Source organism: Neovison vison, chromosome 1 (assembly GCF_020171115.1).
Source record: "Neovison vison isolate M4711 chromosome 1, ASM_NN_V1, whole genome shotgun sequence".
Lineage (NCBI taxonomy): Eukaryota > Metazoa > Chordata > Mammalia > Carnivora > Mustelidae > Neogale > Neogale vison.
Window position 1 is genome coordinate 264951142 of NC_058091.1, and position 16850 is coordinate 264967991.

General features: G+C 34.4%; 1 protein-coding gene across 1 annotated transcript in view; it reads right to left on the bottom strand.

Moving 5' to 3' along the window:
• GABRA1 (gamma-aminobutyric acid type A receptor subunit alpha1) overlaps positions 1 to 16850 on the bottom strand; it is a 58644-nt gene that overhangs the window by 35289 nt on the left and 6505 nt on the right. Inside the window, exon 4 of the mRNA XM_044230129.1 lies at positions 2584 to 2651. Within this exon, the coding sequence (XP_044086064.1) occupies positions 2584 to 2651 (68 nt within the window). The remainder of the gene's footprint in view (positions 1 to 2583; positions 2652 to 16850) is intronic.

A 16850-nucleotide genomic window follows, 5' to 3' on the forward strand; every position in this document is an offset into this window, starting at 1 on the left:
CAGGCCAAAGTCTTACCAGGTGACTGGGTGGGTTAATCAGATCGATTCTGATGTTTACTCTCTGGAAACTCACTTGTCTACAGATATAAAGCACCGTCCACAGGGCCTTAATAATTAGTAATGAAGATGATGATTCTCAATTTCCAAATCCCTTATTTTATTATCTTATTTCTCAAAAGGTTCAGAACTCAGGAAAGAGGGTATTATTTGTTGAGTCTCACAGGACTTTGTTGTAAAGACAATAGAGACAACTAAACCTACCATTAAATAAGTAGGAATTCAACACTTAACTATGAGGCAACCATGCGCTGATACTCTGAGGGATGTGAGGCAAATGTATCTTTACATTTTTCGGCATTACTTTAGGAAAATAAGACATTTATATAAGAGAAATAACTTTACAAAGCAGTGTTATAAATGACACCAGAAGCTAAGTTATTATTTTATAGTCAACAAATCTGACTAGAATACAGAAAGGTAAACCTCATCCATTATCGGATTAATCAAAAAAAAAAAGGTTTTCACCAAGCTTTTGGGTCTTGATTTGGGCCTTTGTGGAAATGTAGAATTTAGATGGGTGGGAAACAGAGGGAATTTTCTATGAAGGATACACAGCATGGTAAGGAGTTCAGAGGCAAAAGTAATAACTATTTAGTTTACTGAGAGTTTATTGAGTTTATTGAGCACTATCTATAAACACTTTATTTACATTGCTCATTTAAAATTCCTAACTATTTTACAAGGAGAGGCTATTACAATAACACACCCATTGTAGAGACTTTGAGGCTTATGCACTTTAGTGATTTGCCCAAGGTCATGCTATTGGCAGTGGTGAGATGTAAATTCAGCCAGCCTGGATCCTAGACAAGTTCAGCTCACCCCCAAGTGCTATGGCCTCACAGAAAGTAATATTTAAGCAAATGACTAAAGTAAATTGTCAATATTAGGAACAAGAGAGGACGGATGGTAACATCATCTGTGAACTGTACGGAATACAGGCAGAGGAGTTTAAATTTGACCTTAAACCTGACTAGGATCTATTAAATGTTCTTAATTAGAAAAGTAGCACAAGAGAATAGTGCTTTAAGACAGAATTCCAACATGGGGGAATCACAAGAGGTCCTCGGGGTGAAGAGTTCAGCAAAAAATAGTGTATAACAGTATTTCAAAAAAGTGGTCTATAGATCAACCAATATAAAAAGTTGCCAAAGAAATAAATACACACTTGTGCTAATTATTATATTTCTATTTCTTGCATGTATGAATTCATTTAATATTTATGATAACCCCATGAGGTATTACCATCACTCCCATGTTACACATGAAGAAACTGAGGCAAAGAGATGTTAAGGAACTTAACACACACTTATAAGCACAGAAGTCGGGAATATAAACCCAGACAGCATTCTGGTTCAGAAATCTATATTCTTACCTAACACTCTCTTATGCTCGGTGACTCTGATTTGCATAGTTGGTACATTTCATAACCTGTGTTAAGATCTAACCTATCTAATTATCCTGAGCCAGCATTTCCCAGTGTTTGGCTCACAGAGTATTAGCTCTACAGAATGTCAACAGTTACCACATTAAAGGTTTAGACAAATATGACTGGAAAACACTAGATTAAATGTAGTTAAACAGGTTTCCTTACTTCAGGACTTGTCAGAGCTGCCAAAGTGGGTACACTTGTGAATTTCCACACTTTGAAAAATGATGGTTTTAACTGATATTTTTTGTAACTTTTATTCTCAATCACTTGAACTATTATGAAATCAGAGAACTTTTATGTAAAGATGGTATCAATAGAAAGGCATTTTGAAAATAATATTCAATAAATATATCTGAAATATTTCATAACAGTGTGTCTTCATGGGCTCTTTATGATTTTTTTATTACATAGGAGTGTGGCTATTATGAGTACGCAAATATTACATCAGAGTTCTACTCTTATACCAATTCCCATCAGATAGAAGAGAAATTCATGTTAACTTATTGGGTTGGGAAAAGAAAGAACAGGTATGCATTAATTTTATTTTCATTCTTGGTAATAATTAATGAATTTCTTTTGCAGTGAAGCTAAACATTTCCCACCAATGTGTTTTATTTGAACTATTTCTCTGTCTAATTCTGGTCAACTATTCACTCAGCTTTTACACTCACATCCCCTTTCTAGCCAAGAATAATTCAGAAATCATGATGTTCATGGCTACTGTATAAGAATGCTGGCTATCTAGAGACATAGCATCTTTCAATCAACATGCCCTCCTAAATAAAATGTAAGGCAGATTACACTATTTGGCTTACAGAACATAACCCAAGTCAAAGCAATCATTTCAGGGATGGAAAAAAAGACTGCAGTGGTTGATATCATAAATGGGTTTGGTCTGGAAAGTAAGTGGGTATTTTCTATGATATAAATATTATATATTATTATATGTTATATATTATGCATACAGAAAAACACAAAGATATAGCTAAGCTATTTCAAGTTATTCTCTAAGTACTTGGTTTATATTTTCCTCTCAAAAGTTAAACTTTGTAGTTAAACTACACCAAGAAAACCAAAAATGCAGTGTCACTTACCATATCATGGTCTGAAACAGGTCCGAAACTGGTGACGAAGATGTCAGTCTTCACTTCAGTTACACGCTCTGATGAAGCAGGAAATTGGGACAGTGAATGTCTATCAACAGTCCTTATTAGATCTCACTACCACATACTCATACCCAAATGGGAAATTTATTGGCTTTGATTAGCTACTTCTAAAATTGGTCCACTGTGTAGTCCTGATAATTTACTGCTTACACACGAAATTTCACAGTTAATATTTTTCAATGGAGAATGAAGCCTAAATATGCCACTTTGGGAGGCAGACTTTATGGAGAAGTCAGCTGCTGCTTAACAAATTCCTCAAGAATGGGCACATTTTCCTAATGATACCAAGCCATTTCACATTGTAATAAAAAAACATGTTGGCATATGGGTGTCATTTAAGCTTAAATACTCTTACAGAGCTCACCAGATCCTCTAGCTATTTCGGATACTTCTGGGAAGTATACAGTATACTGTAGCAAGTTTATTAACTCCTTAAGGGCTCAAGGGCATGTTTTGTAAATGATGCTTTCTGGCATTAAATCATAACTGAATCATCCAAATTACTCCCCAGGAAAAACTGACAACCTATATCAATACTTGCAATTTTGAGGACAAGAAGAATATATTATGGCACAGAAAAAGTTCGTTTAGTAGATTCCATTTCAAGTTCAATGCGATTTTATTTTATTAGTCTCTGAGGCATATATATCAACCAATAAAACATATTCATTATAGTCTGGTGACAACTCAACACAGGCATTTTCAAGGAAATTCAGCCACCCCCCAAAAAAATGATAGAAAAATGCTGCTTTCATAAAAGGACACAATTTGTTTAGAGGTGAGAGTGAAAAAGATGGCTTTGTAATTTTAAAACTGTAGTTCTGAGAAATAATGGTCCAGTATCTTAAGCAATTCATTTTATTTATCAGGACATTTATATCTCTAAGGTAGGACATTAAAAAGGTGATCCAATATAAGCAGTAATGAATTCTTCTGAAAATCAAGAATTTTATCTCTCAGCAATTCACTTGTAAACAGTTAATACTTTCAGTATAAATTTCTCTCAAGAAGGTCATGTTGTATACTGTACATAATCTGTACCAAAAATGAGAATATAACTTGGGAGGTAGAGATAATCCCTCCAATAACCAATATAATATTTTTTGGTTCATTTCCCTTCCCCCCCTTTCTTTCTTTTCTTCCTTTTTTCTCCCTAATAATTTCATTGGCTCCAAAATGTTTAAATGAGCCCCCTGACGTGAGAATTATCTGAGATTTACTCTTTAAAAAACTTGAAAATGGAGGACATAGTTTGAGACAAAGAAAATAGAGCTGTGTTTTTAGAACTCACTTCCTAGGGCACCTGAGTGGCTCAATGGCTTAAGCCCCTGCCTTCCTTCAAGTCATGATCCCAGGGTCCTGGGATCCAGCCCTACATGGGCTCTCTGCTCAGCAGGGAGCCTGCTTTCCCCTCTCTCTCTGTCTGCCTCTCTGCCTACTTGTGATCTCTGTCAAATAAATAAAGAAAATTAAAAAAAAAAAAACTTTAGAACTCACTTCCTTCCATAGTCAGTGTTAACCTTCTACAGCAACTAAAGAGCTTGAAAGGAACAGCCATCAGCAATGTCTTAGCTGGAGTAACCACTGGCCTGTTCGGCCTGTCTCCATCCTCTTTCTGTCTGCATTTGCCCATCTCTTTTTCTCTCCTGCACCATCTTTCCATATGTATTCTTTACTCAATTAACTCTTTTTCTTAGTTTAAACATCTGTTATTTCTTAAGACTCCACCTAGAGCTCACACTTTATTAGAATACCAGGACTGACTTTCAATTAAAACAATAATAAAAAGAAAATGCATGCTATCTATTCCCAAAAGCTGGAATTTATTTTATTAATTGAGCTCATTTTTGTCCTTTCTTTTTCAGCATTTTCCTTTCTAGTTTAAGCAAAGGAGCCTTTGATATGAAAAAAAATGCACTTATTGCCCTGAAAATAGTACAAAAAGAAAGTTATCAGGTAATAGATAGCTGGGCACATTTCTATCCTAATTACTAGTATGCCAGGTATGCTCCTTATTGGTAATAATTTTATTTCTTGTTACTTATATAGATTAATTTCTTTCTTTTAAAAGTACCCTATATTATGTGATCAAGGAGAATTAATATTTATATTTTCTTTCTACAAAAATCTTCAAATAGTTGGATCCTCTTGTTATTTTATTTATTTTTCTGAGTGGTTGATTCAACCTAATTTTGTTTCTAAGGTTGAATTTATATAAACTGTAAGACTTATGGTGAATATCTTACAGATCTGGGTAATATCTACAGAATTAAAATTATGTCCATTCTTTCATTTTTATTTTTGTGGTAGGGATCTACTATTAAATGCATGTTCATTTGGGAAATATGTATGAATTCCTATCTGCATACTTGCAAGTGCTTTGCAGTTTGGGACAGCTTTCCTGAACTCCTTTATCACCATTATCTATTTCTTGCATGTAGGGAGGGCATAATTTTTACACTTCAAGGTAACTCTCCAAGGTAGCTACCTTTACAAAAATTGGCTCAGCAGATGTTTTAGGAGCAACCAATCTGTTTTATCTAGCATGATAAAGCGCTCTAAAGAAATGAGATATCCACTTGCCAAATATATGGGCTATTTCCCTCTGCTGTTTTTAAATTGTTAGTAAATGATGTTGCCATATAACTAACAAATTATAAAGACTATTTATAAAGATTACTGTACCAATAAAATGGAATGTAAAACATGGTTAAGTTTATACACATTAATTGCCAAACATAATTGTTAGTGTGCCATATAGAAGGATTAGGAATAAATGCATAGCAGTTCACACAAATGGCTATAATCACACTTTAAAAATCTATTTCTTTAATCCTTTATCTATCCTTGCCCCTAAGTATATTTACCATACCAGTTCATCATCTTCAAGTGCTTGACCTTATTTTCTACTAGTTCTCTCCCTCTGATACCTTCCAAACATCACCACTGTAATATTCCAAGGCATGTACCCTGACTGAGAGCCCTCACCCGAGACCTTCAGACGACCTTCTCACCATGCACTTACTAATCATACAGATATCCTTAAAGAGTTTCTGATTTGTGCTCTCTGTTCATTCCGTTCTCCCTCCAAACATATTGACAAACCCTAAGGTTAAGGTAGCAAAATTTCCAAACCGAAGGCTGCCTGGTGGGGGTTGGGAGGGGTGCAGGGACACTCAACTACTAAATGTAAGAGGTGGGTGATGGCACCAGAACAGAAAGCACGATGGTGCTACGACATCCGGGAAACCATCTGGAACTTGGGATAAGGTAATTAAAGAAAGGAAACAACACTTTCTGTATTTTTCCCTCTAACATATTTTCCTTGCCACATACCCAAACGGTTTTCTTTGATTTGTCATCAGCTGTTTGTGAGTGGCCAGTTTCCACTGCTGAAAAACTCTGCTTATTATGTATGTCTCTGGAAGACTCATCATGAAAATTATCATGTCAATGTCTTTAAGAAATCATGTTTTAAATAAATGTCATCAACCTTTTTTATCCCTGTATTTCCCAAACTTATCTGGGAATGTTACTCTAAAATGTTACAAAAGCCTTATGGTAAACATAAGGCTAATGTTATTTATCATGTTGTTTATTTAAATTTTTTTTAACTTGAAAGTATGTTCAGAAATTTCAAAAAGAAAAATATGAAGAAAATCAACCCCCTTAGAATATCTTCGTTCACATACATCTACTGCTAATATCTTGATGTATTCCTTTCCTCCTTTTTTTCCCCCCTATTCAAATGATTATCCTTAAACCACATTCTAATTCAGTTGAATACAATTTCAGTGACAAGAAATAGGCTCCTTTGACCAAAAGTATGTTTTTCCTTACAACTCACAGGCAATTTCCTTAGTGATACATGAAGTCATTCTTTAGACAGAAGATTTATAATTCAGAGCGCAAAGGTTCAATATAGAGGACCGTTATGAATGTACTTTAGTCAAATTATAAAAAGTTAACTTGCCTTTTCAGTAAAGAAATGATGATTTGAAATCCAGACCCATTTAGGTCTAGGATCAGGCTTAAATGGAAGATATGCTCATATGTATGTGCCTGGGCTTATATCTCAGAGAATTGTTGAGGAATCTTATTTTTTCCAATTCTGGGAAGATTTAGTCATCTTTTCCCCCTCCTTTCCAACTTGAAATTCCCATAAATCCCCATTAAGGGGAGAAATATATAGATACATAATTTTAGGATGTTATTTATTACTTAAGGAATTATTTATTATTTAAGGAACATTAGAACATTAAAATCCAAATTGTATGCTCTAATACCAGACTTTATTGATTCAGCACTGGACTCTAGTGTTATTAGAAATACCTAGAAAGTACTCAAGGCCTTTCTGCAAATCACATGAGGAAAAGTGAAGATACTTTAATGTTCTAAAATATTCTATTTAAGACCATACAACATGAGTCAGGAACTTCTAATGAAGTTTAGCTAGAGTGATTTTACTATTAGTCAAATGTAAACATCAATGAACCCCTTATGAAACTAGGAAATTGTTTGAAAATGTTAATCAATTAAAATAACTCTATTGGAGGAAATGTTCAAAGAGCAGATTAATTAGCAAATAATTTTTAAAGTATTTTCTTCACAGTAATCCTTTCCTGTCCATTATAAAAAAAATCAACAGTCTTTAAAATTTGTATAAATTTATATACATGTTAGACTGTCATAGGGATAATCATGGAATAGTTCTGTAAAATGAAATTATAATGTTGGTGATTATTATTATAGTAATTTGGGATACCTTAAAATAGTACATCAATGTCAGCAAAATCTCTGATGATAAATAAACCAATTAAAATCAGTCTTTAAAGAAGATATCCTTCAAACATATACTTTATATACATATATAAATGCTTTATGTGCTTTATATATATGATTTGTGTATATTTATGTTACATATATACACACAAATGTATATCTATATATACAAACACATACACATACTGTATTATATACTCTATAGCTGTTAGACAGTAGTAAATCTGTTTTTAACAGAGATTTCTTACAATGTTGATATCCTGCTGATAAGTATTAAAATAACAGATGTTTTGAAGTGATAATTCAAAAAGATGATTAGTGCTTGAGGCAGAAATGAGAAAAGCAGTATAGTATAGTAAGTAGTAAGCACACTCGATTAAAAGTCAAAACACTCAGATTTTAACTCTGATTCTCCTGGAGAACAAGCTGTGTGATTTTAGGTACAAGCCTTTAATCTTTCTGAGCCTGTTTTTCCCCCTTTTCAGTGAAGAAATAACACCTGCACAGTTGAGTACATCACACTAGAGTAAGGGCGGAATAAGATTAGATGCTAAAAACACTGTGAAATACATTTGTTGAGTATATTAGTTTAACCAACAAATGTTTGCTGAGCATTTTCTACACGCCACACAGGCACTGTTCTAAGTAATAATACTGGGTTGGTGAACAAAAGTGCAAATGTTCCTATTCTGTAGCACATCTTACAGTCTTGGGGAAAACCTATTTTAGATAGGTTAGAAACATAAATAGGAAAGATGAATAGATGATAGATTAGATACACAAATTGGTAGTAGATAACAGGAAGGTGACAGATACATAATTATATCCAAACACATACACGAATTATACTAATTCATTTCAGATCACTGTAAGTACTCTGAAAGGATGTCTTTTGAAGAGATAACTTTGAACTGAGACCTCAATGATGAAAAAAATTCAGGGAGGAGCAGAAAGAGAAAGATGATTAAAGGAGGAGAAGAAAGAACAAGATCTGAGGTGAGAACGAACGTGTGATGTTTAAGACACAAAAAGCCCGGGGGCACCTGGGTGGCTCAGTCAGATAAGCATCTTCCTTTGGCTCAGGTCGTAATCCCAGGGTCCTGGGATTGAGCCCTGTATTGGTCTCCCTGTTCAGTGGAAAGCCCGTTTCTCCCTCTACCCCTTCACTCATTTGTGCTCTACCTCTCTGTCAAATAAATAAAATCTTAAAAAAAGAAACAGAAAGTCTGATAATATATCTGGAGCCTGGTTATGCCAGTGATCATGGTACAAGAGGACACTCTGGATGTGAGTGGGACCACACCTAAAGAGCTTTCTGCATTTCACTAAGCAGCTGACCTTTATTCTAATGCAATAAAGAGCCTTTGGGTAATGAAGTGAAATGATGTTCCTTGCGGTTTAAGAAGATAGCTGATGCTGTGTGAATAATGCGTTCTAAGAGTGTCATAAAAAATGGAATAGGGAATCAACAATGAAGAATTAAAGATGGTGTTTTTATTAAGAATGCCTATCACAACAATTTATTTAATATGGTATTGGCCATATTTTCACTGGAAATGCTGTCTACTGAGGAACTCAGAGTAATATTCACTAGGCCCTATTCTGTAGACTTACAGCTCATGAAGGGGGTTTATTGTCTCCTTTACATCATTTTCTATCTGCTAATTCACAGAAGCAGTCACTGTATGGAGACTAAATGGACTAACATTAGTCATCATAATAAAGTATATCTTAAAACCCCACTTGGAAATGGTCCTGTTTGGAAATTGAAAATGTTCTGGGCTCCCTACATAACCGTCAGTGTGTACTCCTGGATTGGACAACGTTTCAGCTCCCTACCAACCTACCTGGGGCAACATTTTTGCTCCCTGTCCTTCATTTCCGTTCCCTAAATTCTTTTTTTTTTTTCCCCCCAATTTATTTATTTTCAGAAAAACAGTATTCATTATTTTTTCATCACACCCAGTGCTCCATGCAAGCTGTGCCCTCTATAATACCCACCACCTGGTACCCCAACCTCCCACCCCCCCGCCACTTCAAACCCCTCAGACTGTTTTTCAGAGTCCATAGTCTCTCATGGTTCACCTCCCCTTCCAATTTACCCAAATTCCCTACTCCTCTCTAACGCTCCTTGTCCTCCATGCTATTGGTTATGCTCCACAAATGAGTGAAACCATATGATAATTGACTCTCTCTGCTTGACTGATTTCACTCAGCATAATCTCTTCCGGTCCCGTCCATGTTGCTACAAAAGTTGGATATTCGTCCTTTCTGATGGAGGCATAATACTCCATAGTGTATATGGACCACATCTTCCTTATCCATTCATCCGTTGAAGGGCATCTTGGTTCTTTCCATAGTTTGGCGACTGTGGCCATTGCTGCTATAAACATTGGGGTACAGATGGCCCTTCTTTTCACGACATCTGTATCTTTGGGGTAAATACCCAGGAGTGCAATTGCAGGGTCCTAATTTCTTTAAAATAATTGGCAACTTTCTCTAGCTGATATGTAGAGCTACTTAATTGTGGCTGTGTTCAGCTACTAAATCTGGATATGGGGTAGAAACCCACACTTCGAGGTAACTAACCAAACCCTGATCCTTTTGTGTTTTCAGATTCTAAGTACTCAAATGATACAAGCATCTTCCGGGGGGAAAAAAGGGAAAGTTTATTATGGCAGAGATGAATCTCATTTCCATTGAGAATTTCCCTCCTTCCCTCCTTATGTTATAGGCAATTTCTATTGAGAGGGGGTAACGTATAGAGAGTTGGCTGTGTTGGAAGAATGGGTTTCTTTTGGTCTATGTAAGTCTTGATCAAAATTGTATAACTGGGGCACCTGGATGGCTCAGTGGTTAGGCATCTGCCTTTGGCTTGGGTCATGCATGATCTCCAAGTCTTGGTATCGAGCCCCACACTGAGCTCTCTGCTCAGCAGAGAGCCTGCTTCCCTCTCTCTCTCTGCCTGCCTCTCTGCCTACTTATGATCTTGCTCTCTGTCAAATAAATAAATAAATAAAATCTTTAAAAAATGTATAATCTGTAAAAGCTTTGAGGCATCATACTTCCTGTTCCCATCACAGCATTTTAGTTACATAAGACTAACACTATAGCAATCTTTGGAGGAATATGGGACCTATTTAGGACTGTGTTTTCTCTTAAGTTTTCCAAAATGGCAGAGTTTCTCATCTCAGAAACACTACAACATTATTTTTCAAGTAAGGAATTCAGATTTCACCCAGGAAAAAAAAAAATCATCAACAGAAAACTTTTTAAAAAATATTCTACATTGCTTCTAGAATCAAGATGGGAAATGAAAACTATAAAAAGTTCAAAAGTAACTGCACAGAAAATAAACTGCGGCTGTTACTAATAATTTGGTCTTTATAACTTGAGCATAGCCTCAGTGGCTACATTTTAATTCAGGAAATTCTTGGCACTGATCTGTCGATGATTTAAACACAACAGAAAATGATGAGAGTAGAAAGTTTCTAAACATGCTACAACATTCCTTTGGGTATCTAGCTTGGATTCATTAGACAAGCTGGCTTTAGGAGCTGACTAGAGATCCCAGCCAGTGAAGGTTAAAAGGTGCTCTCTGTTCATTTTAACAGTTCCTCTTGGGTTTTTAGTAACTGCTTTTTCTCAAAACTTCAACTGAATTTGGGAATGTCTAGATATAATATTTCTGTGAAAATGGATTACATTATGCCAGAGTCTGAGTATCTGCTCCACAGCTCACATTAAATGCACCAGATAAGGCTACAGCAAATTCAGAATGAAGGATTCCAGAGTCACATTTCAAAAGGTAATACTAAAGCCATGATCTGGTAAAGGAAATATAACACCACTTCCACCAACAAAAAATATTAGATGAATCTAATCTTTTAAATTTTTTGGATGTTGTTATTAATTTAGAATCTTTTCATTCTGTCAAAAGCCATCACATTGTCCTCTTAATATCTCATCCTCTTAATTTTTGAAATTCTGGCTGTTTAATAGAAATATAAAATGTATGTGTTAAATTCAGTTGAACATTAATAAAATGGTTGTCTCTGATCTCAGAATCACACAGGATACAAAGAATAATAATAATAATAATGATAGGATAAATATATAAACTATAAATTAATAATTTTAAAAATTACATGAATATTGGATGTGTTGGAATCCTGAGATAGAACAAAGTTGAATTTTGAAAAAGAATTAAATTATGCTTCTTTCTCTAGCCCCTAGTCACCTAAACTTTACAAAGTCACAAAAAACTTCCCAAAAGTGAATCTGCTTTTATCCAGAGTGATTAATTTTCCACCTTTACTTCTTTTGATGTTAAAAAAACCCCAAAAACCAAAAGACCAAAAACCCATAACCAAAGATCCCCCAGGAGTCAACACCACTTTGCCAACTGTATGCATATCCAACCCAGTCACCTTGCTTAGCTGGAGATGTTTACATCTTAACCCTGAGATCTCTTGCAATAATTGAGCTAAAGGAAGTCTAAAAGGCCTCATACAGCATTACAAATCCCAAATTGGGAAAATTAGGAAGATAAGGAGAAAGTCTGCTTTGAAGTATGATTGTTTTTTGAACATTAGTTAGCAATAAAATAACTAGAGAGAAAACCCCATTTATACTCCTTACAATTATTCATCTAACTGATACATTTGAGTAAAAAATGACACAAATAAATAAAAATCCTAACTCTGTATGACTTACAGGAAAAAGAAGAAAATCTTAACTAAATATCTATTAAGGGTATGGTAGGGATAAATAAAGTCCATTATCTACCTACATTCCTATCTACTCATTTACTGATTTACTTCTCCGCTCATCTCCTGGGTTTGTCACATGATGATTATGCATTCACTCTCTTAACTTTACCATCTTCATCTTTATGGTCTGATGATACAATCTTTGAGAGGCATCCATCATCCTATATATTACTAACTGAGATTAAACCTAAGGCAATATTTAGAAATTTAGAAAAATATTTCCAGAAACTATCATTAGCAGGGAGAGAGCAAGTGAAAAGTTCTGTAGTCCCTTGAAAATGTGGCTCAACCAAGATCTCATTCCTTTGACACTACCCTGGTTGATTTCTATTTAAAATGGTTTTACCCTAATCAGTTTTCCAAGGAGTGAAATAAAATTGTTTATAGAAGAAAGATGCTTAAGAAGCCTATGAATGGGAGGGACAGTAACCCCTCAGCTTGGTGGTATGTTCCAGACGATAAACTGTACATATCAACCCGATTCACCCTGGGATTGTGTCATATCATTGATTAAATGTAGCGTGTACATAAAGCTGTGCAAAAGGAAAGGGTAAGATGTCACTGGAAAGGCATTACTTATCCTTAAAAACCTGAAACCTCCCTTCAGAATTAAATTTGGGATCTGTGTTTATAGGCTGTTTTTACCCCCACCTAGAGCACAGGGGGAACCAATGTGATGGTGGCCAAAATTTAACTTAGGTGGTTGCAGTTCAGAGGCTGTATCATTTAACTTTTTAGGAAGTTCAAGAAAATTCATTTAATGAGGAGAAACCTTCAGAAAATGAATTGTTTCAGAATGTGCTTGGTTTGGTCCTGATTTAAAATGAGAAGAGGAATCTTGATTGATCAAGGAACACCTGAGTCTACTCCTCTTTAGAACACAGATCCCTCTCCTTGACCATTTTCTTTGTGTTGCTCTCCTTTCACATTCTCTATCCCTCTCACTTCCCTCTCCCTATCTTCAATGCCCCCTTTCGTTCTCTGTTCTTCTCTAACCTGCTCTTTCCTATCTTGCCATTCTTTCTGGCTTTTACCTTTTCCCCTCCTCCTACCATTTCATTCCTCTGTACTGATCAGGCTTTAGGCAAAAGCCTTTCAAAAACATTCTTTAGTTTCTGGTTGAGAGGGAGAAGTAGCCCTCTACACCTTGCCCTCAAAAAAAGAGACTTTTAAATGAGAATGAATTCCACAACTTCTGACAAGTTTGATTTGTATTTTCTGGCTACTGATTATTTAAATTCAAGTCTATTTCAAGGTTCCTTCATTAACTTTGTATTTAAAATATGAACATGGCCAAATTATTGTTCTCTTTTGTTCTTGAATAGAGGACATTACATCATTAGAATTCCACACATTGTATTCCTTTTCACCTCTCCTATCTGGAAAGAAAGAGAGAAAGAAAGAAAAGAAAAAAGAAAATGAAAAAGAAAAAAAGATATCCCAGATATCTCTCTTTATGTTACCCTTTCATTTTCACCTTCTCAGGATTGCTCTCTGAAAAAAAGATATCCCAGATATCTCTCTTTACGTTACCCTTTCATTTTCACCTTCTCAGGATTGCTCTCTGGGCTCTGAAAAGGTAGACAATCTGCAAACTGGTTTCTATCAACTAGATGAACCAAGTTAATATATTTTGTTTCTTAGTTATTGGACCCAGGATGTGTATCTCCAAAGAGTATTGCTATGCCTTCGGGTGGCAGTATGTTTTTCTGAAAAACAGGGCATGATGAATTTGCACATAAAGAGCTTCTTCCATTAGTTTCGAGTCTCAGCTTATCATATTTCTATACCTTCTGAGGACATTCAGAACAAAATATCCCTGCCTTCTGCATAACATTATTCTTAAAAAAACAAAAACAAAAACAAAAACAGACTTTTGTCATAATAGAGAAGAGAGTGGGCCCATTTCTCTCATAAGAGAAGATTAACTCAGTGGTGATGATGAAGCAATTGAAAGGAAACTTTTACCCTCTTATAAAATAATAATAATATTTCAAGTATTTGCTCTATATGAGCAAATGAAAATAAATAGATAAAAAGGCAAATGGATCTTGTAACAACAACAATAAGAAAGGTACATTTCTGCAACGGAGATCTACTGGAATGTATATCATACTTAAGAGAAATCTATGGTAAAGAAATGAAATTAAATAACTACAGAGAAATATTTATTCAGTAATTTCAGTTTATAGCACTCAGAAAGCATTGTGGTAATATTTTTCTAATTCTATAGCTGATGATGCTTCAGAAAATATCTAAAAACTGTATTTAATATTTTAAGGTACAGTTTTCTAAAGATAGAGAGAGATTCTCAAAATGTACATAAAAGTACTGATGACTCTGGAGATACATGTAATAAACATGTTAGTATATCCCTTAAGGTTATAAGACGCACTCCAAAAAAATTTAATGAAAATTAAGTTAGTATTAAAGCTTCCTCATAACTGTCAAATTTATCAGATTTAATTGTAGTACATTCCAGGATGATACGTAAAATAGAAACAGAGGTAAATATTTGAGCTACTTTTTAATTTGTTTTGTCTACCAAATCCTCAAAATCAATGTTTCTAGGAGTCACAGATATCAGATAAGTCATCTTTAGCAAAGATTAAAGCACACCCATTCCTTTAAATTTTCTTGAGTCCTTGAATTATCTATTATTATAGCACATTATATCCATTTCAATTTAAAAGAATATACTTCGACTATATTTGGCCAACTACTATTTCTGTTCTTTAAATACATGTCTATTTTTTCTTACTTGGAGGGACTAAATAGATATTAAAAGTAGATTCTACCAAAACAGTAATGTTGCAGGTTCAATCACTGCAGTTGTTTCTGTTGACATATCTAGCATTATCTCATTTCTTGAAAATTTGCTTTTCAATTCATTCTTAGCCTACATTATACATCCCCAAGTTCTATGGCTCTCTAAGGTCCAGGTATGCACATGAAAAGTAGGTAAAATGCTTCCTGTTTACACTCTATTTGTTTAAAGAGTTAACATACACATTTATTTAAGAATTATTATATATAATTAAAGGTCAAGGAGCAGTTCTGGGTTTGTTATTTACACTCCAAACAAACCAGCTGATCATTAAAGGTATGTGCCTGTGTGTGTGTGTGTGTGTTTAAAATTCTTCAACAAACTGAAAATTATGTATAAAGCTTATAGAGGTTACTCATATTCACATGTTAAAGTATTAAAAGGGATTTCCTAAACTAGAATGGAAACGGTGTTTCCTAGATGCATTATAAAATTCTGTTGATTAGTAAGGACTGATATCATGGAGCAGGAAGTAAAGGAATCAGATGCATGCCCATTAGTACTTTGGAAAGCCTTACTTTTTAAAAGTTGTATCACTATCCTGTTTCTTCCTTTTATACATTCCTTCCCTACCCGAAATCTTTGCAACTTATTTCAAATTTTATGAATTAAGAACAATTTTCTTGAAGCCAGTTTAAACATTTAGATATACACAAATATCATTGCAATACATCACATACCCAATTATGCATTCCATTTAATGACCAAAACATTGTTCCTTGAGACTTTTTTTTTTCTCAGAATGTAGTAAAGGAACACTAGGTGGAATTCAAACCTGAAGGAATTTGTATAGCATGTCCAAGAATGGACGTTTGAAATTGACAAGAAAGAACACCTGGTAAGGCCTCTGATGTATATTTGAATTGTGTCTTTGACAAAGCAGTTCCTCTTAAACCTCTGAGACACTAATGGTGTTTGTTAGCCTCAAAACAGACCTATGATCCACATTCCATGAGATTACACTACTCTCTCTCTATATATATAAAGACTAAATTCATGCTACCATTCCATTTTAAAATAAAAATCTGGATTCCTAAGCTTCTTATTTTTTGTAAATATTTGCTACCTCAGTGAAGGAGAGATGACTTTCTTAATATTGCCATCTAATTGGAAATTAAATATTGGTATCAAATAGTTTTTAACACATGCTTCAGAGAAGGTGCAGCATTAGCTACAGTTGGGAATCATAGATTCTCACTTTGGTTTCCTGTGTGACTTTAAACAATAATTTATTTCCTTGCTTCCCTTGTTTTAGTCTGAGATCAATATTTTGTTTTGGCTTCATTAGTCTCTGCTTAACTAAATAAGATTGGTGGATTATCTTATTCAAAGGTTATTCAAATATGTGAGTAATATCTAGCACTATTTATTCTTATTGTAATAAATATTGTATTATTTAGCGCTTTTTTCTTCCTAAGTAGAAATCCATTAGTATATTAATTGGTAAATTTTTACAACAGAAAATTAAGGTTTAAGTTCAAACTCATGGTTAAAAAAATTACCATCTATCTCATTCACCTTTTATCCCAGAGTTGGTACTAATCTAATGCAAAACAGTGGATCAATACGTAAAATTCAAAATAAATGTTTAGAGCATTAGGCTCAGAGATAATCTATTTGAATTCAATGTAAACATAGCAATGCCAAATGAAGTAGATGTACTCTTTGGGCTAGCAGGGAGAATATTAACTTCATATTTTCCCCGGATAATAAAATCATTACACAGAAAACATTATGATTTCCAAGTAAATGTAACATTTCTTAATGTAATTATGAGATGTTTGTTTCTTTTTCTACATACAGGTATGTGCACA